Source organism: Empidonax traillii, unplaced genomic scaffold (genome assembly GCF_003031625.1).
Source record: "Empidonax traillii isolate 1590-97213 ecotype Southwest subspecies unplaced genomic scaffold, ASM303162v1 scaffold1520:size120376, whole genome shotgun sequence".
Taxonomy (NCBI): Eukaryota; Metazoa; Chordata; class Aves; order Passeriformes; family Tyrannidae; genus Empidonax; species Empidonax traillii.
In genome coordinates this window covers 74669-98126 of record NW_020956713.1, presented here as the reverse complement: position 1 = coordinate 98126, position 23458 = coordinate 74669, and the positions used below count along the sequence as shown (strand labels likewise).

Here is a 23458-nt window from a genome sequence, read left to right as displayed (position 1 = left end):
TGTGTTGTTTTTTTTTTTTTCCCCCCCAAGTACTTGAGTGACGGGGAAAATTCCGGAAGTGCAACACCAGGATGGTCTCTCTCCCTGCCCTCAGTGTTCATGCTGACAGTTGATTTTGTCCTCGGAGTGCTCCAAGAGATCCAGCATTTCCTCTACGATGGCCTGCAGGGCCCGGCCCAGCTGTTCCGCCGAGTACGGTTTTCCCAGCGGAGGGACGTGAACAAACGCCGACCTCCCACGGCTCTGGTACAAGGAGGTGTAGTAAGTGAAGTCGCAGAGGTACCTGAAAGGCAAAAAAAAGGGATTATCTACACAAAAAAATCACAAATCCAGGCCGGGAGGAGCTGTTAATGGAGCAGCATAACAGCGGTGGCACGCCGGGGTTAGTGGAATGAAGCAGAATATGAGCCTAGAATTGTGAGTCTGGGGTTGTTCTAATTAAATCTAAGACCAAAAAAACCAGGAAGAGCTGGGTTTTTTTATCCATGATGGTTGGGTGACCACCGAAAGACAGGTGGTGGTGCCAACCCTGTGAGAAGTGAGGTGTGGGAGACTTCAAAAACCCTGTGGATGTGGCACCTGGGGACATGGGTTAGTGGTGGCCTTGGCAGGGCTGGGGGGAATGGCTGGACTTGATGATCTTCGAGGGTGAAGAAGATCACCCAACCCTGTGATTCAGTGAAAAGTGTGTGGATTGCAGGGGCCTCAAGAGCTGAGCACGAAGAGAACACACGTGACACGACGACGAGGTGGTGGCTGCCCCCTCCCTGGAAGCATCCAAGGCCAGGCTGGAGCAACCTGGGCTAGTGGGAGGCGTCCCTGCCCGTGGCAGGGGGTGGCACTGGGTGAGATTAAGACCCCCCCCTTCCCACCCAACCCCTTCCAGGAGCCCACGACTCCCCGCCCTGTCCCCGCGGATCGCACCTGCCGGCGTCCTTGGAGATGGTGACGGCCACGTCCAGCCCCAGAGCCGAGACCCTCTTGCAAACTGTGTCCATGTCAATGATGGAGTCGATGCACTCCGGCCCCCCCTCCACGCAGCACTGGGAGCCCGGGCAGAACCGGCAGTTGTCCAGCCCTTTGTAACCCACGTTGTGGCCGCACTTCTCCAGGGTGACCGTCGTGGCCATGCCCGAAACTCCCACGTGAACCACCAGCTGCGAAGGGAAGAGAGAAAACGAGTTGGATCGACCCCCCCATCAAAAGGCCTGATCCTCGTGGGAGCCTTCCAAGCTCCGGATATCCGTGATTCCTGCCCGTGGCGGGGGGGTTTAATGACTGGATGCTCTGCCCTGGCTGATGAGGTGGTGACTGGTCACAGGCTGGACTCTGGGATCCCAGAGGGAGCTTTTCCAGCAGAAATCATTCTGTGATGGCAGGGATAGATGGGATACTGGGAAGGAATCCTTCCCTGGGAGGGTGGGCAGGCCCTGGCACAGGTTGCCCAGAGAAGCTGTGGCTGCCCCATCCCTGGGAGTGTCCAAGGCCAGGTTGGATCAAAGGAGTAACCTGGGCTGGTGGGAGGTGTCCCTGCCCGTGGCAGAGGGTGGGACTGGATGACATTTTTAAGGTCTTTCCAACCCAAACCAGCCTGTGATTCCACGATTCTATTCCCAGTTAAGGATGGAGCTGTTACAAGAGTTCTCCCAGGTGCTTCAGAGCAACTTTATCAGGGGTTTAATACAGCACAATTTTTGTTTCACCCCTTCCTGACATAAATTGTGATTTAATCAGGGTAAAAACCAGCACTGGCTGCTGGAAGAGCCCGGGTGGCACAGACTAACCACGGGTTGTCTAGACAGCCCTTTGCAGTGGCCTCTTCACACCCACTGCTCCCATGAATTGGAGCACTCTGAGCTGTAAAATCCTCCAAATTCACGTGTTCTCACTACAAAAAGATGAAAAGATCTGGGCAGGGACCACCAGTCTGAAGGAAGACGTTAAAAATGGGACTTCACATGATGCTCTCTGTGGGTTTCGAGCCTTTGCTGGGGGGTTTTCCTGCCTTTACTCACTCACTTGGGGGCTGTGCTTCTTCCACAAGGCAGGGATGAGTCGTTGCACTGTCTGGTATTCAACAGGGACCTCGTAGACGTGCAGATCCACGTCCTCCCGCAGTCCCAGCTTCTCCAGCTCCTAAAGACGCCAGGGGAGCAACAAAACCGAGATGGTCAGACGCGGGATTTACCTCTGGAAGGTTTAACGGCAGAGTGAGAGACTAATATCAGTTTACAGCAGGTTGTGTAACCTTGTAAACAGCACCTGGAGGGAGTTTACAGCTAAAACTGTGAAAAAAAAAAAAAACTAACCAAAAAACAACAAAACCCAAACCATAATGGAAACAACAAAGGCATCTCCCCACCTGTGTTAACAGTTCCACCCACAGGACCGTTTGTTTGGCTCTGATGTGTGTGAACAAAGACATCAACATTTAACTGACAGTAGTTATCAGCAACACCCACACTCCAAGGGAAGGCTGGCTCCGTTATTTATAGAGGGAGAGTGTCATAATCCCTGCTTTTTTTCTTTTTCTTTTTTTTTTTTTCAAGAAGTGACTAGGTGGAGAAGGCAGAAGTGGAAGGATTAGATCCATCACCCGTGCTGGCCTGCAGAGTAAATTCACATTTTGTTGTCAGATAAAGAGCTCTCGGGGCCCGGTGACAGCACTGGTGATTCAACTCACACAGTGAATTTTCTCTCCCTCCATGGCATGAAAACATCCCAAGGCTTTAAAACCAGAGACAAGGGTGGGTTTTTCTCCTCCCCCAGGTATTCCTGAGTGGAAAGCACTGTTTGATCCCAACACTGGGAGCTCCCCTTGGTTCTGGATGCTCTTCCTTGGCCTCTGGGGACACTCCAGAACCACCAGCAAGGCTCCACTTGGATGTTTTTTCACCTGGTACTGCAGAATTAAACCTTTCAGAGCCGCCAAACCCAAACTTCCAAGAACTCAAGGATAAACCCACGGTGGCCTGAGGAAAAAATGCTCACAAACTAAACCACCAGCTGAGCCCCAATTTAGGAGCCAGGCTGCACCAGGGGGCACTTTTCCAGCAGGACCTTCAACGTCCCTGCCCATGGCAGGGGGTGGAACTGGATGAGCTTTCAGGTCCCTTCCAAGACCAATTCCATGATTCCCTGGTTCTCCAAGTCCTTCCTCCTCTCCTGAGGGCAGAAGGAGCCCACGTGCTCTCACACCTCATCTCCAGCTCTGTGTCTCACCAACCCCTGCAGTTGTTCTTACGGTTCTGAGGCAGAATCATCAAAGGGCACTTCAAAATATTCCTGAATGACCGAGTTATCTCGGGCTCAGGTTCAGATCTGGAGCTGCTCTTTGAAGCGATTCTCGGGCTTTTTATTTTCCTCCTTGCAAAACTTCAGGCCGAGGAGCGCAGATCAGCTCTTTTCCCTTCCAAACTTGCGTTCCCCCAGGTTAAAAATTAAAAATTAAAAGGCAGCTGAGAGAGAACGTGAGGTTTTGGCTTCCCCCATCACCATCCTTACCCCCCTCCTGTGTATAAACACGAGCAGTGCTTTAGTATCATTTTTTTCTGTGTTATCAGCATGAGTGGTTTTTTACAGAGGGGGATAAAAAAAAAACACAAAGCAAAACAACAAACCACCTTTCACACTTGTAGGGACAAAACCACAGCGGTGTAACAAGATTTAAGGTTAAGCAAAACACACAGAAAGGCAGGAGTGAGACTTTTCACAGGCCAGCAGATAGGAGCAACAATGATAAATCACTGGCTCTGGCTCTGAGGGCAAGGCTGATATTAAAGCCTTGCTGTATTGATTAGTGTCTGGCACACTCAGACATTCATTACCAGAGGTGGATGTAAGTGATGGTTCATCACAGCTCCTTTACACAAAATCTGCCTTCAAAACCTTCCCTGGCTTATGGGCTTGTAAAAAAAACGAGGGGTTTACAAATGAGAGCATTCAAACCCCTCTTTGGGGGCCTTAATTGCTTGGGATTCATCACCACCCCTCTTAACCAGAAGAGATGCTCCTGAAGGATTAGGAAGGAGGATGAATCTGGGGGGTGAGAAGTTTCAACTGGCTGAAAAGAAAACAGCACCTCCAGGAGGAAGATGCACCCCCCCTCCAGACAGTTAAACCTTAACTTTACCAACCCACAGCTCGCTTTTTAACCAAACCCAGCGCTCGATAATGAAGATATTTGTAGTCGTTCCCCCCTCCCTCTAGCCCCCCAACAACTTCTTCCCCCCCTCCCAGCCCTGTCTACCTGACAAATACAGCAAACCCAACATGTGTGACCGATTCCCTGACCCCTCCACAATGCTGCTCTTTGTGAGCCTCTAATATCCTTATCAGGTCTGTCTAGACACCCTGACAGCAATTGTCCTTCCTAATGTCAAAACCCACTCTGACCTCTCCTCCTCCTCCTCCTCCTCCTCCTTCTCCTCCAGAAGCTCTTTAGGGGGGGATGAAGGAGCTTCCCAGCCCACAGGGCACACCTGTGTCTACACCTAAAGTCGCACCAGGGAGGGCAGAAAAACGCGCCGGAGAAAAGTAATTTCTTTTTCAAAGTCCCTCCCAAGCGAAAACTGCAGCTGTAAAACCAAAAATATAATAATAATAATAATAATAATAAAAAATTCCTCGGATTAAATATTAAAAATATGAAAATACTCCACAGCAAATCCACGTCGACACAGGAGGGTTTTTGCTGGGAGCCTTAAAAGAAAGCAGGAGTTGTTCTTCCTGCCGAATTTACAGGGAAATCTCTAAGCAGGGATGAAAATCTTCAAAGATTTCATTTCATTATTAAGATTGCTGCTGCCACTGTTTAGGGTGCCCTAAAATCATTCAGAATTCAAACCCAAACAGTTACAACCAGGAACCCACTGCAGTTCCAGGGAAAAGCCACGCTGAGTTCTCCGTAAGGATCCAAATAAAACCAAAAACACCAGGGTGGCGTGGGGTGGTAAAAGCAGCAAATTTTATCCTCAGGATGCAGGATTAATAAAAGCTGTAATAAACCAGAACTAGCTTAGCCCTAAAAGCGAGGAAAGGAGGATTTCCAAAGATTGTTTAATTGATTTTTTCTTCTATTAAAATGCAGATCACACTGTCTGGGATTCGGGAACTCAGACACGCCTTTGTGTCCACTCCGCTCCATGAAGTCCCCCGTCTGAAACTCGCACAATGCCCACCTCGCCCGGGCTCAAAGACATGCTGTTCCCTTTTTTTGTCTGGGCCTCTGGGGGCTGAGACAGGGGAAGGAAAGGCAAATCCTCCCCGCTGCCTCCGAGCCGATGTTTTCAGTCACAATGCGCGAGCGATGAGACGCGACCCGGAGGCTCCTGAGGCAGCAGCTCTGAGTTTCCCCCTCTCAAAATACCCCCAACTCTGATTTCTCCTCTCCAAACACCCCCAATGCTGAGTTTCCTCCTCTCCAAACACCCCCAGCTCCGAGTTTTACACTTTTAAAAGCCAACAATCCCCCTAAAAATGGATTCTAAAGGCAGGTGGTGACTCCATCCAGCAGCCACTTCAGCAGCACTGAAGGAACAAAGTGCTGGTTCTCCCCAGGTTTGTTTTTGGAAGCAACATCACAACACCCACCACTCCTCCTGCTCCAGAAACACCCTTTTGTCTGCCTCCTCTGAAATAACAGTAGCTATTTACAACAGCTGCCACTACACAAGCAAGAACAAGCCAAATCAGTGCACCCTCACTCCTGAATTTTAATAACATCCTGTCTTTTTTTCCCCATCCACAACCTGCATATTCCCCCCAAACCGACCCTAACTCAAATATATTCATTCCCAAAAAAAGCTCTTGGAGGCAAAAGGTTTTGTCTTCTCCTTCCAGCCAACACATTAGACAGCTGGACATTAGTTGGCTGTAATTGATTAGAGAGTTTGTGATTTAATTTAAAAGCATTCGAGAGCAGATATTAATCTCAGAGGTCTGAAGGGGAGAGAGACAAGCTGGGGAGAAAAATAGATTTAATTCCCTGGGCAACTGTACTAAAAGGTACCCTGGAATTCCCAGTAGCTTTGACACAAACCACATCCAGAAGTGACAGAGAAGTGGGATAACGTGGCAGCACCATCTCCCTCACTGAGTGTTTTTACAGCAAGAAACCTTAATTCCACTGGAGAGGGCTTAATTCCTCCTCCTTGCCTCATTTGTGAGGTATCAGGGTCACACAGATGAACCCCCAGCACAGGCTGGGATATCTGGGGTGGCCTGTGCAGGGCCAGGAGCTGGACTCGATGATCCCTGTGGACCCAGCCCAGGATATTCCAGGATTCTGTGCAGATCCACAGCTCCAAGTGGCATAAATTTGATTTATCTGAGCAGGTGGGACCTGCTCCAGCGGTGTGTCCCCACCAGCTCCTGTCCCCAGCGAGGTCCAACTCCATCAGCCCAGCAGAGAGGGGTGATCCAAGGGGAGAAAGGAGGGAGCAGTGGCTGCTTTGCCTTGGAATTACCTTCCTCACACTCAACTCCACGAAACCAGTAGCTGGAAAAAATCTCCTCATGGATGAGTCTGGGTTTAAAGGTGAACCAGCTCATCCGGCTTCCAGTCAGGGCCGAGAGAAAAACATCCAAATTCTTCTGGCTTGGTTGGTTTGTTTATTTTGAACTCTCCAGGGCAGAGGAAGATTCCAGGCTCCCTGCCCCATTTAACAGGGTTCAAAGCTGGGAATTCCTTCCTTGCCTCAGCTAAATTAACTCAATCTCATTAAACTCTGCTGGTCAAGGGATTGTTCCCTGAGCGGTGAATCAAACATTATCCAGCTGACCATCTGGATATCTGCACTGAGCTGGTCTCAGCTAATAGACTGGGAAGAAGTTAGAAGTTACAAAGGGCCGGAAACCCAAAATCTGTAGGGATTTGTTCTCTGTTTTAAGGTGCTGAGAGGTGTTACCTGCACTGCAATCCAGCTGGCGTTCACAGCGTGCTCTCCAAAGGGCCCGAACCCTGCAAGAGAACAGAAACCCACCCTGGTGAGGTCACTGTCACAGCTCTGACTCCACTCCAAGTTGCAAAAAGGTTTGTGCTTTCCTAGTTCAGACATCCTGAAAGAAACCCCCCACTTTTACCACCCAAGCATCGAATGAGACACCTGCACGGAAATATTTCAACTGCAACCTTGTGCAGTGAAGGAAACCAAGAACTTGCCCCAAAAGAACCTTTTTTTTTTTTTATTTCCCCCAACAGACATTTGGGAAGAAGATTTTCTTTTTCCTTCCTGCACAGGTTAGAAAAACTTGTTATCAAAGAGGACTTGCTATCAACAGAGGACTTGGTGTCAGGGGATTAAATCATGATTGGATATTTCTATTCCTGCTTGCTTTAACCCACAGCAGATGCCTCCACAAGCCTTCCTCAAATGTTTTTTCTCCCCTAAAGTCTTCTCCAAGATCTTCATTAGCACTAATTACACCTCACAAGGAAATAATCAGGACTGTTCACAACCCACCTACCCCGAGCAGCAGAGGTTACAGTGGCATTATCAAAAATACCTCCTCACCACCTCTGAATCCCTAATGGATAACTTTGGAGTTAACTGGTGATCCATAACATCTTCTCCTGAGCAAGCACACAAAGGTTGGGCAATTTATCTGGGCGTAATGTCGATATGCTTTAATTTACAATGTCAGCATTGCCCTCTGAGCTTAATGCAATTAGGAGACATAAATTCTGCCCAGCTCCTGAAAGGATTCGAGAGGGACCACAAATATTAAGTGACACCTTAATGGAAATGCTGTGTTTGCCGTCAGCAGCCAGGCTGAGGTGATGCTGCACACGAGGAATTCACACAGCGCTGGCTCGTCCACGCCCGTGGATCAAAACCCCACGCTGGTATCTCCCCAAAATAAATATTCCCACAAAACCAAAGTGTCGGTGTGTTTTCCCGTTCAGCAAAACTCCAAGGCTGTAACACAATCTACGACTGCAGCACAGGGGGTTAAGGCAAATTAATGCCTTTTCAGCTGTTTCTGCAAGTCCTACACAACCCTCTGAAAACAAACACCCCAGCCTGCTGGCTTTAGTTCCGAAACAAAGTGCAACAACCTCACAAAATAAATAAAATATGCATTTTAACAACCCAGCCACCGAAAGGCTGCAATTCTACAGGTGTTCAAGGCACACAACACAACCCTCTTGCCCCGAACCCAAAGGAAAACTGGCACAAGCACAAGCAGGGGGGTATCACTGCCGTGACTCATGCCCTGCCCAGATCCCTGGAGTTATCCCTTCCGTGGGGGATAAGGAACTTTGTGGGCACGTCCGACCCCTGGGAGCACATCCACCCTGCAAGGCTCATTAGCAGCGAACCAGCTGCAGGGATCGTGACGGGATTATCTCCTTAACGAGTTCTAAAAAAGAAATTGTGCACAAATAACACTTATCCTCGGCCAGCACAGCCTCAGGAACCGAGCAGGAACGAGACACCGGCCCTGGTCTGAACAGGAATTTAACGTGACATCGATGACATTATCAAAAGAGGGGCAGAGCTGTGTTTTGTAACCAGACTTCCCCGAAAACGGGGAGGGGAAAAAAAAAAAAAAAAAAAAAGAGCCCGGAGAAGCCTTGCAAGCAGCAGAACATTCCCCGACACGCGTTTTCTGTTTAGTCACCACTGCCCCGCGCTGGATCCGGGGCTGGGAAAGGGAAGGATCCGCCACCTGCTTCTCCTCTCCCCACAACTGTTCCCTGCAAAGACACTTTTGCCTCCCATCTCAGCCGCCCCAGCCGAGCCCCCGCCATTCAAACGGCCTCAACTTCAGCTGCTGGGGAGGGAGGGGGGGAGACCTGAATAGTTTCAGGCGAGTTCCCCATTTGTCACAGAACGGCCTCACCCACAAATCACCCCGAGCGGCCTTTGTACCCCGGGGAAGAGCCTGACAGCGCCGGGGCCCCTCGTTCCCTGCCTTATTCTTCCCTCAGGGGCTTCTGCCCTGCTGAGGAAAGGGGGGTGGGATTTGGGGAGCAGCTTCCACACCTCGGTGGCTGGGGATGGGGTGCTCAGCGAGCAAATCCCATTCCTTCCGACCCTAAATTGGTTCTTCCCGCTCCTCGGCAGGCTCGGTTCCTGACTTTCCACAACCAGTAAAACCCCTGGGAGGGGGCTCAGGGATGGAAAAGGGGGAGCCAAGTCCCCGCTGCCTGGGCACAAGTGTTAGGAAAGCTGCTGCAAAGCCCCTCAAGCACGGGATCCCCCCAGCTCCTGACACCCCTCACACGTAGCAGTCCAGCCCCAAAGCCCCCCAGACCCTGCCCTCCATCCCCGGGGCTCCTGTTTGTCACCCCAAAACAGGTAGAGCCCCTGCAGACAGCCCCCCAGGGACAGCTTCCCCCTCTCCATCCCCTCCTGATGGGACAGCTGACTCCCAGCTCCTGGTCACACTCTCCCCTCCCTCACCTCGGGGAAGGGGTCCCCCAGCTACCTCCCCCTCCTAGACCCCTTTACATCAGGGAGGGGGTCCTCAAACCTACTCTCCCCACCAAGCCTCCCTCGCCGCAGGAAAAAAGTCCCCAAAACCACTCTCCCCTCAATCCTCTCCCACCTGCCTCCCTTCAGTTCCCCTCCAAGGGTTGGTTCCCTCGTCTGCCTCCCCCAAGCCCCCCTCACTTTGGGGAAGGGGTCCCTCACCTGCCCCCCTCCTGTCCCCCTCCAAGGGTTGGGTCCCTCACCTGCACCCCTCACCTTAGGGAAGGGGTCCCCAAACCCACCCTCCACCCCAAGCCCTCACTCACCTCGGAGAAGGGGTCTCTGACCTGCCCACCCTGCGCTCCCTCTTCACCTCGGGGAAGGGGTGCCCCATCCCGTCCCCCCCCCTCCCTGAGAGGATTTATCCTCTCAGCACAGCCCCATCCTCCCAGAGTCGCCTCGTACCCGTCACCACCACCGCCCGCCGCGGCTTCTCCATCGCGGCTCCGTCCCGTCCGTCCCGTCCCGTCCCGTCCCGCCGCCGCCGCCACCGCCCCGCACTGAGCGCGGCCCCGCCCCGCCGCTCCCGCCCCGCCCCGCAGCGCCCGGACCCGCCGCTTCCGCCGCCGCGGCGGAAGTCCCGCCGCGGGCCGGCCCCGAGAGCCCTTCCCTGCTCACCGGTCACCGCTCCCCGTAGCCCCAGGGAGTGCGGGAGGGGGGTGGTGTCGGTTCACCGTGAGCCCAGACGCGCCCGCGGGCGGGGGGGGCGTTGGTTCAACGAAACGCTCATCCTGAGCCCCCGCCGGGGGGCTCCCCGCGCGGCTGTGCGGGAGCTCGAACCGCGCGGTACCGGAGGGGTCCGCCCGGTCCCTCCCGCCCGGTCCCGGTCCCGTCCCAGGCGGCGCCGCCGCGAAGGCGCGGCCGGACCCGGGCGGCGCGGCCGGGGCCGAGTCCGCCCCGCGCTGATTGGCTGCGGCGGGGCCGCGCCGCTCGCTGATTGGTCTCGGCGGGGCCGCGCCGCGCGCTGATTGGCCCGGCGCGGAGCCGGGGGCGGTTTGAGCGGCAGCGCCCGGCGCGGCGGCGGCTCTGCGGGACCCGCACGATGGTGAGCGCCGGCGGCGGCACCGGGCGGGCACGGCCGGGGCGGGGCGGGGGTGGGGAGGGGGCTGGAGCTCCGGGGAGGGCCTGGGGCATCTCTCCCCTGCCCGGTGCCCCGCTCGGTGCGCGGGTGGGCGCGTCGGTGGGTCCGCCGGCGTCGCTCGGTGCCTGAGGCCTGTCCCCTCTGTTCCGCTCGCAGCTGCCTCTATCGCTGCTGAAGACGGCGCAGAACCACCCCATGGTGAGTACGTGAGTACCGGACACGATCCCGCCGCCCCTCCCGGCCTCGGTGGCACCGGGGGCAGGTCCCGGTACCGGCGTGACTCGTGTTCTCTCGCAGCTGGTGGAGCTGAAGAACGGGGAGACCTACAACGGGCACCTGGTGAGCTGCGACAACTGGATGAACATCAACCTGCGCGAGGTCATCTGCACGTCACGGGTAAGGCCGGGGTCACCCTGGCACTGGACAGGGACCACCACCCTCTGTGTCCACAGGGAACACCCAGCACCGGGCAGGGGTCACCCGGCCGCTGTGCCCCCAGGAACCATCCCCGAGGGATCCTGACCCCTGTCCCTGCAGCCAGGCCAGCTCTGCTGTAGCTCAGAGGCTGTTGCTCCTGTGGAAGTGTGACTGCTGCCCTTAGTTAATTATAAGATCCATAACAAAGGAACACACTGGGGCGGGGTGACTCCCTGCACAGCGCAGAATGAGGGGCTGGGGGGTCCCTCGCCCCCCTCAGTGAGGGTCTGGGGGCCACATGCCATGATCCTGAGCCGGGTTTCCCAAAAAATTGCAGCCTTCCCCCGTCACGTGCTGCCCCAGCAGCCTCAAACAAAAAGTGGCAGCGGGATGGATATCAGGCTGTCACTGCTCTTTCCCCTGCCCTGGAATATCAGAGCTCCATGGGAGAGACTGGCAGGGGTCCTTGTTCTTCCAAAAATCTCTCTGCAAACCCCCCCAGTTCCTGTTGTCTCCACAGCAGGAGTTCGGAGTGGTGTTGATGGAGGCACGTCAGCGTGCCGGAGGAAACACCCTGAGGTTTGGGGTGGAATAGGGCGGGTTTGGAATTTGTGGGTGCACCTTGGGTCACGGTGGGACAAGTTGAATTTAGCAGGAGAGGGACTAGAGGAGGTAACAGCAGAGCCCATGACAGGGGTGATGCCATCCTTCTCCTTGGAAATTCACTCCTAAAGGCTCGGTGCTGTGCCTGGGAAGAGCAGCAGCTCAGGTTTTGTTCCCTCTGGGTGGCCTGGAGGTATCACCCAGAAGGACATGGACCTGTTGGGGTGAGTCCAGAGGAGGCCTCCAAGATGATCAGAGGGCTGGAGCAGCTCTGCTGGGAGGAAAGGCTGAGAGAACTGGGATTGTTCAGCCTGGAGAAGAGAAGGTTTTGGGGTGACCTCATTGTGGCCTTGCAGAGCCTGAAGGGGTGACAAGAAAGATGGAGAGGGACTATTCCCAAGGGCCTGGAGGGACAAGGACAAGGTGAAATGGCTTCAAACTGCCAGAGAGTGGCTTTACATGGGATATTGGGATGGAATTTCTCCCTGTGAGGGTGGGGGGGCCCTGGCACAGGTTGCCCAGAGAAGCTGTGGCTGCCCCATCCCTGAAAGTGTTCTAGGCCAGGTTGGATGGGGCTTGGAGCAACCTGGGCTGGTGGAAGGTGTCCCTGGTTGGACTGGGTGGGCTTTAAATCACTCCCAACCCAAACCATTCCATGTTTCCCTGATTCCACGATCTGGCCCAGGAAAGCAGGCGGGCTCACCACCCTCAACCCACCTTAACGCACCAACCCCCCCCTTTCCCAAATCCCAGATGAACAGGGAGCTGCGGGGTTGCACTGGTGGCACTGGTGGCACTGGCCACTAGATGGCACGGAACAACGAGCCGGGAGCCGGTTGTTTACTCCGGGGAGGCCGGAACGAGGAAGCAGAGGAGCCTGTAAAGCCTGGGTTCCATCCCTTCCTGCATCCCGAGCCAAGGAAGCAGCCAGGCAGATCCAAGGCAGGGTGGGGTTTGCCGGGTGTCTGTTGGAAGAGAACTGTTGCTCTCTGTCTTGTCCTGGACTTGCCTGTACAGGCAGAGCTGCCCCAAATAACTCCTGGGGCGGGGTGAAGGGGGGGGGGGAAGCGACTGTTTTATCCTGGGAAAGGAGGAACGGGGCGTTCTGCTTTCTCCTCCTCTCCTGGGACACGGCAGGCGCCTCGTCCACGTGGTGCCACTTGAGGATGGCTGGGCTGGAGGGGTCCCAGCTGCAGCCAGACCCCCACAGAGCCGCTGCGGAGCTGGGAATGCGATCCTGGCGCGGGACGAGGCGGGTCCCTGTCCCTCCTCCCAGTTACATCATGGCCAGAGAGTTGTTGTTCAGCTTCGGTGCTGGATTCTCACTCCCTGATGGGTTGTGTCCTAGGGGAAGCCTGTTGTATCCCAGGAAAACCCTGAAACAACAAAAAGTGACATACAGAGGTGGCTCCTTCGAAACCGTGCACCTGAAGGCTCTTTTTTTTGGTAATAAATGTGTAATGTGTGAGCTCCTTTTTTCCCTCAGCTGCTCTGGTGGCTCACACCCCACAGCCAGCTGGCTCCAGACCTGCCTTGCTGCTCCCTCCACACCCCAGAGGAGTGAAGGTTGGGGTGACTCCCAGCTGGAAGAAAAACCCAACCCTGGCTGCCTCTTTTCTTCCCAGAATTGGTTGTTCATCAGCATTTTAACTCTCCATGCTTGTGCCTCTCTGGTCCCACTTTCAATTACCTTCCTGTACGAGGAGGGAAGGAGGTGCTTGTTTCCTTCCTCACCCTCTTCTCCCTTCATTTTCTGCCAGTGTTTGAGGTGCAACAAAATCTTTGTGTGTCCCTTCCAACTCAGAATATTCCGTGGAATTCCGAGATTGAGACTGGAGTTGTTTGTGGCCCCGGGTTGTGTTTTGGGGAGGAGAAGCACCCCCTCTTTTCACAGCTAGTCACGAATAATGCTCTCAGCACAGACTGATGGAGCTCTCCCTCTCTCCAGGAGTGATGGAAACGCTCAGATGCCCTAAAAAGTGACGCGAAAGCGCCGGGTTTTGTCCGTGGCTTTAACGTGTTGCCCCCCCCCCAACAGGATGGAGACAAGTTCTGGAGGATGCCGGAGTGCTACATCCGCGGCAGCACCATCAAATACCTGCGGATCCCCGACGAGATCATTGACATGGTGAAGGAGGAGGTGGTGTCCAAGGGCAGAGGCCGGGGCGGGATGCAGCAGCAGAAGCAACAGAAGGGCCGCGGGGTTGGAGGAGCCGGCCGAGGTAACGATCCCAGTTTGCTTCCCAGCTCGGAGAGGGGGCCGAGCAGGATCCCTGCCTTTGGGATGTCACCTCTTGTGCAAGGAGCAGCTCCTGCTTCTCGGCTCCAGAGCCAGGGCTGGGGCTGGGACAAGCTGGAGCCGTTCCTGTGCGGGATCCAGTCGAGCGAGTGCGTAAGGGCAGCGTCTGCCAAGGCACAGGGAGGATCCGTGCCAGGGATGGGCCTCCCTCGGTTCTGGGGTTGGGCAGGAGCTTAAGAGAGTCTGAACTTGATTGTTTCTACCCCTCCTGGCTCGTTTGGCAGCAGGGCCCTGCAGAAATTTTCAGCTTAGCAAGTCCAGGGAGGGGGGAAACAAATGGCTGCTCTGGGTGAAAACAGTGAAAACACAGCAGGCTCTGCCTGTGGCAGTGATAAAAAAAAAAACATCTTCTCTCCCCTTAAAAATGGGGCTTTGGATCTCCCGTCAATTTATTTATATTAAAAAACAAAACAAAACAACCCAAACAAACAAAAAACTGAGGGTTTGGAGGGTTTGTGTTCCTCCTGCTCCACATGAATAATTCATGTTCCTGATAAAAGGGGATGTTGCCACTTCAGAAGAAATAGGTCACCAAAACAACATTCCTATTTCACAGGGGTTAAGGGATCCCGGAGCACTTCAGCTGGAGGACACCTTGTTCTTTTTTTTCCTCCCCCCAAATTATCCCACTGGAAGCCTCAGAACCATTTTCTCTCCTTTCCTGCCACACCTTTGAGGGTTTGGGGTCACCTCGCAGCCCCTGGGGCTGCTCTTGGGGCTCCGCCTGCACTGGGAGCTCAAAATCCCGAGTTAAATTTTCAAAGGAGCTCTGGGCACTGGGACACCAAGGGCTGAAGCCTCTCTGCAGCACCCTTAAGGACCTGCCTGTGTTTTGACTATGCCAGGAATCCTGGCAGGGCAGGTGGGATCCACCCAGGGCCACCACACCGGGACGGGATCAGCCGTTCCCAGGAGCTCCTTTTCCCCAAATCCCTGCGATCCCTGTTCCCTCCTGGAGGCTCCCAGCGTGCAGAAGTGACCTTTACAAATCTGAAGGCTCCTTTTATTTTCCCCCCTCCTTCCCTTTGCAGTGTCCAGAGCACTTGGCAGGGCGGTTTTTTTGGATTTTTTTTTTTTTTTGGGGATATGGTTATTCAGATAAATGTTTTTACGGCTCTGGTATTTTTCTCTGCCGTGGAAATGTGGAAATACCCACCTTGTGGGGAGCAGAGCCGAGCTCTGAGGTGGAGCTCCTGCTGTTTTCCTGCGTTGCAGCTTAAATTCGCTGATGGAATATTTTCGAGCATTTGCTAATTAGCTCAAAGGTTTGGCTCTCATTACTGAGACATGAAGGGAGGAGGGAAAGGGGAGGGGGGGGGAAAAAAAACCCAACAACCAGGCAGGACAATTTTGTTGGGAGGCCACCAGGCAGGAGCTAAGCTGTAATTGTGCACACACTTGAAAGGATTATTGTTTCTGACACTGGTATTCCTTCGCCTTGGACTTCTTGCTTGCCAAACTCAGAAGTCCAGGGTCTGTGCTCCAGGAGCAGCTGGGACGTCCCAAGCACTGCAGGGTTCGGACTCAAAAAGTCCTGTTTCTGTTTCTCAGATTCAAAAATAAGGGTGTATTTGGGTAAAACAAGAATTGTGTGCCAGGGATGCTGTTACATCCGTGCTCTTCCCTTCTGCTCCGCAGGTGTGTTTGGTGGCCGTGGCAGAGGAATTCCAGGCAGTGGAAGAGGCCAGCAGGAAAAAAAGCCAGGCAGACAATCAGCCAAGCAGTGAAATGTCTGCACCCAGGCCAGGGACAGTTTGGGTTTTGTCACCTCAGGATTTGCCACGTGTTCAAAAAACGTTCCCTCTCCCACTCTCCTGTGAGTCAGTCAGAGCCCAGATCACGTTCATTTGGAAGCCCCTCCTGATTTAATCTGATCAAGTGGAGTTTTCACTCCTTGTAAGTCAGTAAGTCTTTAGAAATATTTCTTAAAAAAAAAAAAAAAATCATTCATGGTTAAGGACTGAAGTTCTGAATTTTTCAGGGTTGCCAGGTTTAATTTAAAATATTATCCTGTTCAGAGGTACCAGAATGGAGGCAAACAGACACTTTCTGGGTTGTTTGGAATTTTTGTGTGTGTTTTTTTTTTAATACTTGAAACTTGGGAAACGTGTTTGTAAGAGATGTGTGAGAACACTGAACATGAGGATATTGTGTCTGTACACGAGAGGTCTTAAAGGTTTGGGGTTTTCTAAAGCCACCAAACCTTTAAACTATTGCTTTTCTTTTCCTGGCCAGTCAGTTCTGTCCCTCCTATGGCTTAAAGGAGAACTTGGGGTGAACATTGGCCTTCAAGGGTTGTTCCCAAGAGAGCTTTGTGATAAATGAGCGTTTCCCAATTAGGTTCATTGCTAACTTGACTTGAGATTAGAAGTTTCCTTGAAAGGAACAGGTTTTCTGTGTTGGTTTTTTTTTATTATTTGCATGAGGCTGGTGCTCCCCTCGCTCCTCATGGGTGATTTTTTTTTTTTTTTTTAATTTTCTGAAAAGCAACCGAGTTGATTTACGTGGATTGATTTCCCTCCCGCTTCGAAAACTCCCCCCTCCCCTTTTTGCTGTGACGCCAAGTCCTGAACTCTGACAATATTTCTCAACCTGATTTCTTCCAGTACCTGACCTGAACTGGGTGTACCTGGCACTTCCTTTCCCAGTCACCAATTATCTTCCCTTGGGGACACAGAGCAGCGTGTCCCTCCTGTAGGCTCAGAAAGCTCCTGGGAATTCCCAGGTCGGGTTGCTCCAGTCTTCCATCCCATCAGCAAAATACCCTGGCTGCTGATAGTAATTGAACATCTGCACAAGGGGAGGAAACAGCTCTGGGTGAGCCTCAACCCCCCTGAAGGGATGAAATGGGTGAATTTTAGGGGGAAAACCCGTGTTGTGGCTGGTTTTGAGCAGGTTTTGGTTTGGTTTTGGTACAACTGGTTCTCTGTATTGAAGCCTATTCTCTGCCATCACCACTGTCTTGAAAAGGAGTGAAGAACATGAGTTTTATAGAGTTATTTTTTTAATGTTTATAGAACTGGGTGCAGTGGTGAGTGGGAATAAATCTCCAGCCTCTACCAACCGCCTCCCTCTCTGTCTCTGTGTCCCCAAAGCCCTTCCCTGAGCCCCGGGATCAGGGAGAAATCCCTACATTTTTGGTTCCCAACAGCAGCCACGTGTTGTCCTGCTTCTCTCTGAGGCGTTACCCAGCACTCCCATGTCCATCCCAGGCGATCCAGCTTCTCCCAGGGAGCCAAATCCAGGCCATGGGAATGGGGTGATGTGTCCTCCCTCCTCAGGCTCCACGTAAACACCCCCGTGTGTGGCATTTGAACAAAGCCCTGCTGTCAGACTTTCCCTTCCCAACCTGCTCCCCTCCCTTTGGATCCCTCCAGCCACGGAGACTCCGTGTGCTGCGGCTTCCCTGGTGAAAAGGAAACAACTCCAGCACTGCTGGGATTGAAGGTCTGGCCTGGCTGGATAAATCTTCCCTGCAACAATGGGACCTTTGGCTCCTGCTCAGGGTTGAGTCCTCCCAAGTGCTCCTTATCTCCCAGCCAAGCTCTGGGGTCAGATGATGGAGCTCGTTAAAGTTCTGCCTTTGTTTAATTGCACCACAAGGCTTTAGCAGCATTCCCTGCCTGCCTCCCCCTTCCTTTTTTCCACCTCTGTAGGAATATTTTTGTCCCCAGCCCCTGTGAGGGCAAGCTGGGTGGAAGGTGGTTCTGGGGGGGGGGGGGGGGGGGGAGCATCGATGTGACCCTCAGCTCTGATTTTTGGGCTTTGTTTTTGCCCCAAAAATCGGGTGTCTGGGGCTGCCGTGTTCCAGCCCTGCCCCGTGGCAGCACAGGGAGGCTGAAAAAAAAAAATTACAAAAACTGAAACAAAACAGGGAGGAGCAAGATAAAAGCAACAAGCAGAGAGAGAGGAGGAATAAAATGTCTGAGCCTCGCTGCAGGCGTGGGTGGGTGAACGGCCTGGCAGGGCTGGAAAGACCCAGCAAAGGCCACCCTGGAAACCCTCCCTGCTGCCTTCCCGGGATATTTCGGTGGTAGTTGAGCTGGTGGCAGCTCCAGCAGCCACGGGGATGTGTCTCTGGCCGCCCCAGAGTGACTCATAACTTCTGTGCCTCGCCGGGGAGGCAGCACAGGAATAGTTACACACCAGCGACGCGGAGGGAGTGGCTGCCGAAATATTTCAGGGCTGTGCTAAGCAACTAAAAATACACGTCAAACCCTCCTCCTCCTCCTCCTCCTCCTCCTCCTTTTTTCCTTTTTAAATCTGTTTTCTTTCTCTCTTTCTGGTGTGGTGTTTTCTGTTGTTTTTTTTTTTTTTTTTTAATTCTTGGGTTTGATTGTCGGAGGCCCCTCTGGGCCCCTCGGGGGGTTCTTCGGGGACTGGCGCAGGTTTGGGGGCAAACGTTGGCATCTGGTGACTTCTTGTTTTCCCGGCTTGGTTCCTCTCTCCCTGCCTGTGGCAGTGACTAAGTGGCAGCTTCCCCTGCGTGCCCGGTGCCCGCCGTGCATATCCCGGGGTGCAAAGCCTCTCCTGCTTCTTCCTTTTTCCATGGAGGGGGGGAAAATCCATCCCTGGGAGCTCGTGGGTGTCTTGCTTTGGGCCCAGCCCGTGTCCTCAGAGCCGTGGGTGTCCAGCTGTTGGTGTTTTGGGGTGTCTTGGCTCCTGGCAGAGTAGGATCAGGCGCTGGTGGCACATGGGGAACGGTGCTGTTGGTGCCACGGAAATGGGGAGAGCAGGAGCTGCGTGAGGATGCTCTGGTGGCCCTGCTCGAGGCTCGCTGTCTGCCGGGTTTGGGGCTCATCCCAAATCCTCACTGCCCGCTCTGTGGGCTCATCCCAAATCCTCACTGCCCGCTCCAGGGGTAAATATAGCCTGGCTGGCAGGTGGCAAAGACATGGCATGACTCAGTGGGTGCTCCGACGCCTCCGGGAATAGCAGCTCCGGCCACCCAGCCGTGGTGAGGGTGGCACTGCCACCAGCTCCGTGCACGGGGCCGTCCCCACGGCGGGCAGGCGGAAGGGGCCGCTGAATCATGCCCCTCATTAAGTGCTCGTTAAGAAAATGAAGCTGCCAGCTCGCTGCAGGCACAGGGGCTGCCACCGGCGAGACATCCCACGGGGCTTCTGGCTTGGGGACAAGGGACATGTGAGATGAGCAGCAGCGGTGACAGGCTGGGAGCGTGTGGGGGGACACAGCAGGACGAGCCTGGGGGTGCTGGGACCCTTGTGGGGAGGGGTGGCAGGGTTTTGCTGGTGGGGCCCGGCCAGAGCGTGGTTCGTGGCTCACATCCCTGGCCAGGGGCCAGCCGCTCTTCCCGGGAGGCCCCGGGGCCTGCTCGTTCCTCCCTGGAACTGATTAAAGCACCTACAGCCAAAGCTGGTTCTTGTTGTCCCCCTGCTGTGGTGGGGGAGCACTGTGGGTACCCCGGTGTGCCCAGCGGTGCCCACCTGGGCTCGGGGGTCCCTGTGCAGGGCCAGGACAGGGGGGAGAGCAGCTGTTCCCCCCTGCCCTGGTCCCCGTCCCTCGCCAGCCGGGTTGGGTCGGGATGGAAAGTCTGAACCTGCCGGTCCGGCCGCGGCCGCGCCCCTAATGACGGGTTTGGAGCGGAAACATGGACGGCGGCTTCACCTGGGAGCTGCTCCCTGGCCCTGCCCCAGCCCCCTGGGACACGGGGCCTGGCACCTGTCCCCCCCTCAACGGGGCAGTGGGGACAGCAGGGGGACACAGGGCTCGGTCCGCTCTGCTTTACCTGCGATTTCATCAACCGCGTGTATTCGGGATTTTAATCAACTGCGTTTATTTGGGATTTAATTAACTGCAGCTGTTGGGGGAGGGTAGATCGCAGTCATTCCCACTCGTGCCTCAGTTTCCCCAGTGCCAGCACTGTGTGTCCCAGCCCCAGGGGCTGCTCCAGCCCTGTCCTGGGTGTCACCTGTGTCCCTGAAGCCAGGGCTGAGCTGTCCCCTGCCCTGGCCCGTGCCCTGTGCCACGTCCCGAGCCCTGTGCCATTCCTTTGCCACGGTGTCCCCACACCCCATGCCATGCCCCACACCGTGGTCACGCTGTCCCAACGCCCGGTGCCACACCGTGCCCGTGGGCAGCAAACAGGACGGGCACGCCGTGACGGAGCCTCTTCGCACCAGGAGAACCGCGGGGGCGCAGCGTCGGCACAGCCACCACCAAGGCCCCGCCACCGGGTCCCCTCGGGGGGCCCCCCGGGCGCTGACACCCCCTGATTTATCGCCCTCGTTAGCGCAGGCCTGGAACCATCTGGCAGCAATTAGGCCCCGGCTCGGCGTCACCCGCCCCGGCGTCCCCGCGGCCTCGCCGTGCGCCGGCGTTCGCCGAGACCCTCGGCCTGCAGCGCGGGGGCCGCATCCTGCCCGCACGAGGGGGGTTATCGGCGGCCATCGGCGCCGGCTCCCCCCGCGCCCGTGACGTCAAGCGCTGACGCCGATCCACCCCCTCAGCCGCCCGCGGGCTTGGCCGGCCGTGACGTCTGCGGCCTCCACCGCCACCGCCGTTAACTCCTTCCCCCGGTGACGGCTGAGCGGGGCCTCAAGGGGCTCACGGTGCAGCCGAGATGTTGGGCCTGGCCTGAGTGACCCCCTTGGTGACGGTGTGACCCCCCCACCCCCCGATAAACCAAGGTGGGCCGCCCGCCACGCGGTGGCAAACCGACCCACCGGCACTGGTGCCACCGGGACGCACCGGTGACAAACACCGGGGTGGTGACACGGGACAGGCTGTGATGGGGGAAGTGCGGGGACATGCAGGGACAGTGGTTCTGTCCCAGCAGGGCAGGGCTCGGGCAGGCCCTGCCGTGCCTGGTGCCGGTGGCCTGTCCTGGTTTGACCCGCGTGGGTGGTGGCCTGGCCGTCCCCAGAGGATGCCCTGAGGCCCAGCGGCCCGGTGTGTTTATTTCTTTGTTGTGCCCTTTTGCAGCGGGGGCCTGACCCGGTGCCAGTGCCCAGTGCTGGTTCTGGTGCCAGTGACTGTGCCCAGTATCGCTCCTGGTGCTGGTAACTGTGCCCAGTGCCAGTGCTAAGTGGCTGATTCCCGTGCCCTATGGACGGTGCCCGGTTCCCGGTGCCAGTTCTCGTTCCCATGCCCAGTCCAGTTTTCAGGGATGCTCCCGGTTCCCACTGACCGGCAGCCTGTTCCCGTGCCCGGTTCCCATTCCCACGCCTGGTGACTGGTGCCCTGTGGCTGGATCCCTGTTCCTTGTGCCCGGTCCCGTGCCCCGTGCCTGGTTCCCGGTGCTGGTTCCCAGTCCCTGTGCCCGGTTCCCATTCTCCGGTGCCGGTTGGCAGTCCCGGTGCCCGGTGCCCGTTCCCGGTGCCCGTTCCCGCCCCTCCCTTTGTGCCCGTCAGTCCCGGCGGGGCGGAGGGGGGGGAGGGTGGGGGGTGTGTGCACGTGACCGCCCCTCCCCCGCGCTGACGTCATCCCAGGGCCCCGCGCGCTGTTGTCCCGTTTACCCGCCGGTTGTCCCGGCGACGGCGGGGCCGGTGGGTGGGCGTGGCCCGGCGAGTAGGCGTGGCGCCGCCTCCCCGGGGCGGAAGCCCCTCCCCTTATGCAAACGAGGGCGCGCGAGCACGTCATCTGCAGCCAATGGGTGCCCGGCGCGGTGAGGTCACCGCGGCGGCGCCGCCTATTTAAAGCGGCGCGGGGCGCGCGGCGGCGGCAGACGCGTGTGCGCGCGCGCAGGAGCGGGGCCGCGGCCGGTGCACACCGGGCGCCTCCCCCCGCCCCCTCCCAAATCCCCCCTCCCCGCGCTCGCCCCGGTCCTCCCCCCCCCCTCCCGGCCCCGTTTCCCCCGCAGCCGGGCGGGGGAGGAGGATGGAAACACCCTTCTACCATGATGATGTGTTGAGCGGCCTCGGCAGCGGCTTCGCCCCGTCCTCCGGCAGCAGCGGGCTCCTCCTGCCCTTCCCCGGCGGCAGCATGATGAAGAAGGACGGGCTCGGCATGGCCTTACCGGAGCAGCTGGCGGCGGCTCTGAAAGCCCCCGGCGCGGGCAGCGGCGAGGCGGCGGGGCTGCTGGGCTCGGCCGAGCTGGGGCTGCTCAAACTGGCGTCACCGGAGCTGGAGCGGCTCATCATCCAGTCCAACGGGCTGGTCACCACCACCCCGACCAGCGGGCAGTTCCTCTACCCTAAAGCGGCCGCCTCCGAGGAGCAGGAGTTCGCTGAGGGCTTCGTGAAGGCGCTGGAGGACTTGCACAAGCAGAACCAGCTGGGCGGCGGCGCGGCGGGGAGCGGCGGCGGCGCCGGAGGGAGCGGCGGCGGCGGCGGGAGCGGCGGCGCGGGCGAGCTGCCCGCCGCCGGGATGGCCCCGGAGCCGCCGGTCTACGCCAACCTCAGCACCTACCCGGCCGTCAGCTACGCCGCCGACCCGGGGCCGTTCGCGGCGCCGCCGCCGCGGCTCCCGCCGCCGCCCCCGCCGCCTCCGCCGCCGCTGAAGGACGAGCCCCAGATCGTGCCGGAGGTGCCGAGTTTCGGGGAGAGCCCGCCGCTGTCCCCCATCGACATGGACACGCAGGAGCGCATCAAGGCGGAGCGGAAGCGGCTGAGGAACCGCATCGCCGCCTCCAAGTGCCGCAAGAGGAAGCTGGAGCGGATCTCCCGGCTGGAGGAGAAGGTGAAGAGCCTCAAGAGCCAGAACACGGAGCTCGCCTCCACCGCCAGCCTGCTCCGCGAGCAGGTCGCCCAGCTCAAGCAGAAGGTGCTCAGCCACGTCAACAGCGGCTGCCAGCTCCTGCCCCAGCACCAGCATCAGGTGCCGGCGTACTGACCGGGGGGGCCCGAGCCCGGGCATGGACTTTGAGAGGTCCCGGGCAAGGACCGAGGGGAGCGGGGGGAACGCCCGCCCTGCCCCGGGCATGGACCGAGGGGAACTTGGGGAGCTGCCCGCCCTGCCCCGGGCACGGACCGAGGGGAACCTGGGGAGCTGCCCGTGCGTCCCGGCCATGGACTTAGGGGAGCGGGGGGAGCGCCCATCCCGCCTCGGGAACGGACCGAGGGGTCCCGGGCAAGGAGCGGGGGGAGCGCCCGCCATGCCCCGGGCGCGGACTGAGGGATGCTGGGCATGGACGGAGGGGTCCCGAGGGGAGGAAGAGGAGCGATAATCAAGCCCCCCCCCCCCCCCCAGCTCCCTGAGGGCTCCGAGGGGAGGCCCAGGACCGGCTCCGGGCGGTGGGCACCGAGCACCCCCCCGCGCACGGGCTGCGGCGAGGGAGAAGCTGGGGGTTCCCCTCACGGACCGAGGGGGACCCGGCACCCCCATCCCCGCGCCCCACACATTCCAGTCAGGCCCCAGTAAAACCCCGCGACAAGGAGAATTTGGCCTCTCGCTGTTTGCTGCGCCGGGGGAGGACGGGACGGGACGGGAAGGGAAACGAAGGGAAGGGAAGGGGCGGCGCGGGCAGGAAGCGGCGCGGCCGGGGGCCATCTTGGGGCGGCGGGGGGAGCGGCGAGGGAGGGTTTCGGGGGGGTTTTAGGGGCTTTCTGGGGGTGCGAGTTGTTGGTGGATGGGGAGGAGCGGAGCTGGAGAAGGGGCTCTAAGGAGAGGGGGAGGTTG

The 23458-nt window shown here is 57.1% G+C and overlaps 3 protein-coding genes across 5 annotated transcripts; 2 read left to right on the top strand and 1 right to left on the bottom strand.

The window, feature by feature from the left end:
* Positions 1-2: 2 nt before the first annotated feature.
* On the bottom strand, positions 3-9980 carry LOC114070330 (pyroglutamyl-peptidase 1). 2 transcript variants are annotated; one of them, XM_027907676.1, is made up of 5 exons: positions 9885-9980; positions 6909-6961; positions 2020-2136; positions 925-1157; positions 3-283 (listed from the first exon to the last, which is right to left on the bottom strand). In XM_027907676.1, exons 1-5 carry the CDS (start codon positions 9916-9918, stop codon positions 91-93), a joined length of 630 nt encoding a protein of 209 aa, XP_027763477.1. In that variant the 5' UTR covers positions 9919-9980; the 3' UTR covers positions 3-90. The 2 variants fall into 2 exon arrangements, with proteins under 2 accessions (XP_027763477.1, XP_027763478.1); XM_027907677.1 differs by lacking the exons at positions 6909-6961; positions 9885-9980 and having other exon boundaries at positions 2016-2126.
* Positions 9981-10462: 482 nt separating this feature from the next.
* On the top strand, positions 10463-16938 carry LSM4 (LSM4 homolog, U6 small nuclear RNA and mRNA degradation associated). 2 transcript variants are annotated; one of them, XM_027907672.1, is made up of 5 exons: positions 10463-10524; positions 10717-10758; positions 10858-10956; positions 13619-13802; positions 15518-16938. In XM_027907672.1, the coding sequence occupies exons 1-5, from the start codon at positions 10522-10524 to the stop codon at positions 15604-15606; spliced, it is 417 nt and encodes a 138-aa protein (XP_027763473.1). In that variant the 5' UTR covers positions 10463-10521; the 3' UTR covers positions 15607-16938. The 2 variants fall into 2 exon arrangements, with proteins under 2 accessions (XP_027763473.1, XP_027763474.1); XM_027907673.1 differs by lacking the exons at positions 10463-10524; positions 10717-10758; positions 10858-10956 and adding an exon at positions 12373-12522.
* A 4659-nt stretch (positions 16939-21597) lies between these two features.
* On the top strand, positions 21598-23219 carry JUND (JunD proto-oncogene, AP-1 transcription factor subunit). The gene has a single exon (XM_027907670.1). It carries the CDS (start codon positions 21719-21721, stop codon positions 22670-22672), a length of 954 nt encoding a protein of 317 aa, XP_027763471.1. The 5' UTR covers positions 21598-21718; the 3' UTR covers positions 22673-23219.
* The last annotated feature ends 239 nt before the right edge of the window (positions 23220-23458 follow it).

Excerpts from the sequence above, each read along its gene's own strand:
- JUND (XM_027907670.1), top strand. The coding sequence starts at position 21,719 with ATGGAAACACCCTTCTACCATGATGATGTGTTGAGCGGCCTCGGCAGC.
- LOC114070330 (XM_027907676.1), bottom strand. The coding sequence starts at position 9,918 with ATGGAGAAGCCGCGGCGGGCGGTGGTGGTGACGG. Across the intron at positions 1,158-2,019 it reads GGAAGAAGCACAGCCCCCAA|CTGGTGGTTCACGTGGGAGT; the intron begins GTGAGTGAGTAA and ends TTCCCTTCGCAG. Across the intron at positions 284-924 it reads ATCTCCAAGGACGCCGGCAG|GTACCTCTGCGACTTCACTT; the intron begins GTGCGATCCGCG and ends TTTGCCTTTCAG.
- LSM4 (XM_027907672.1), top strand. Across the intron at positions 10,759-10,857 it reads CGGCGCAGAACCACCCCATG|CTGGTGGAGCTGAAGAACGG; the intron begins GTGAGTACGTGA and ends GTTCTCTCGCAG. Across the intron at positions 10,957-13,618 it reads AGGTCATCTGCACGTCACGG|GATGGAGACAAGTTCTGGAG; the intron begins GTAAGGCCGGGG and ends CCCCCCCAACAG.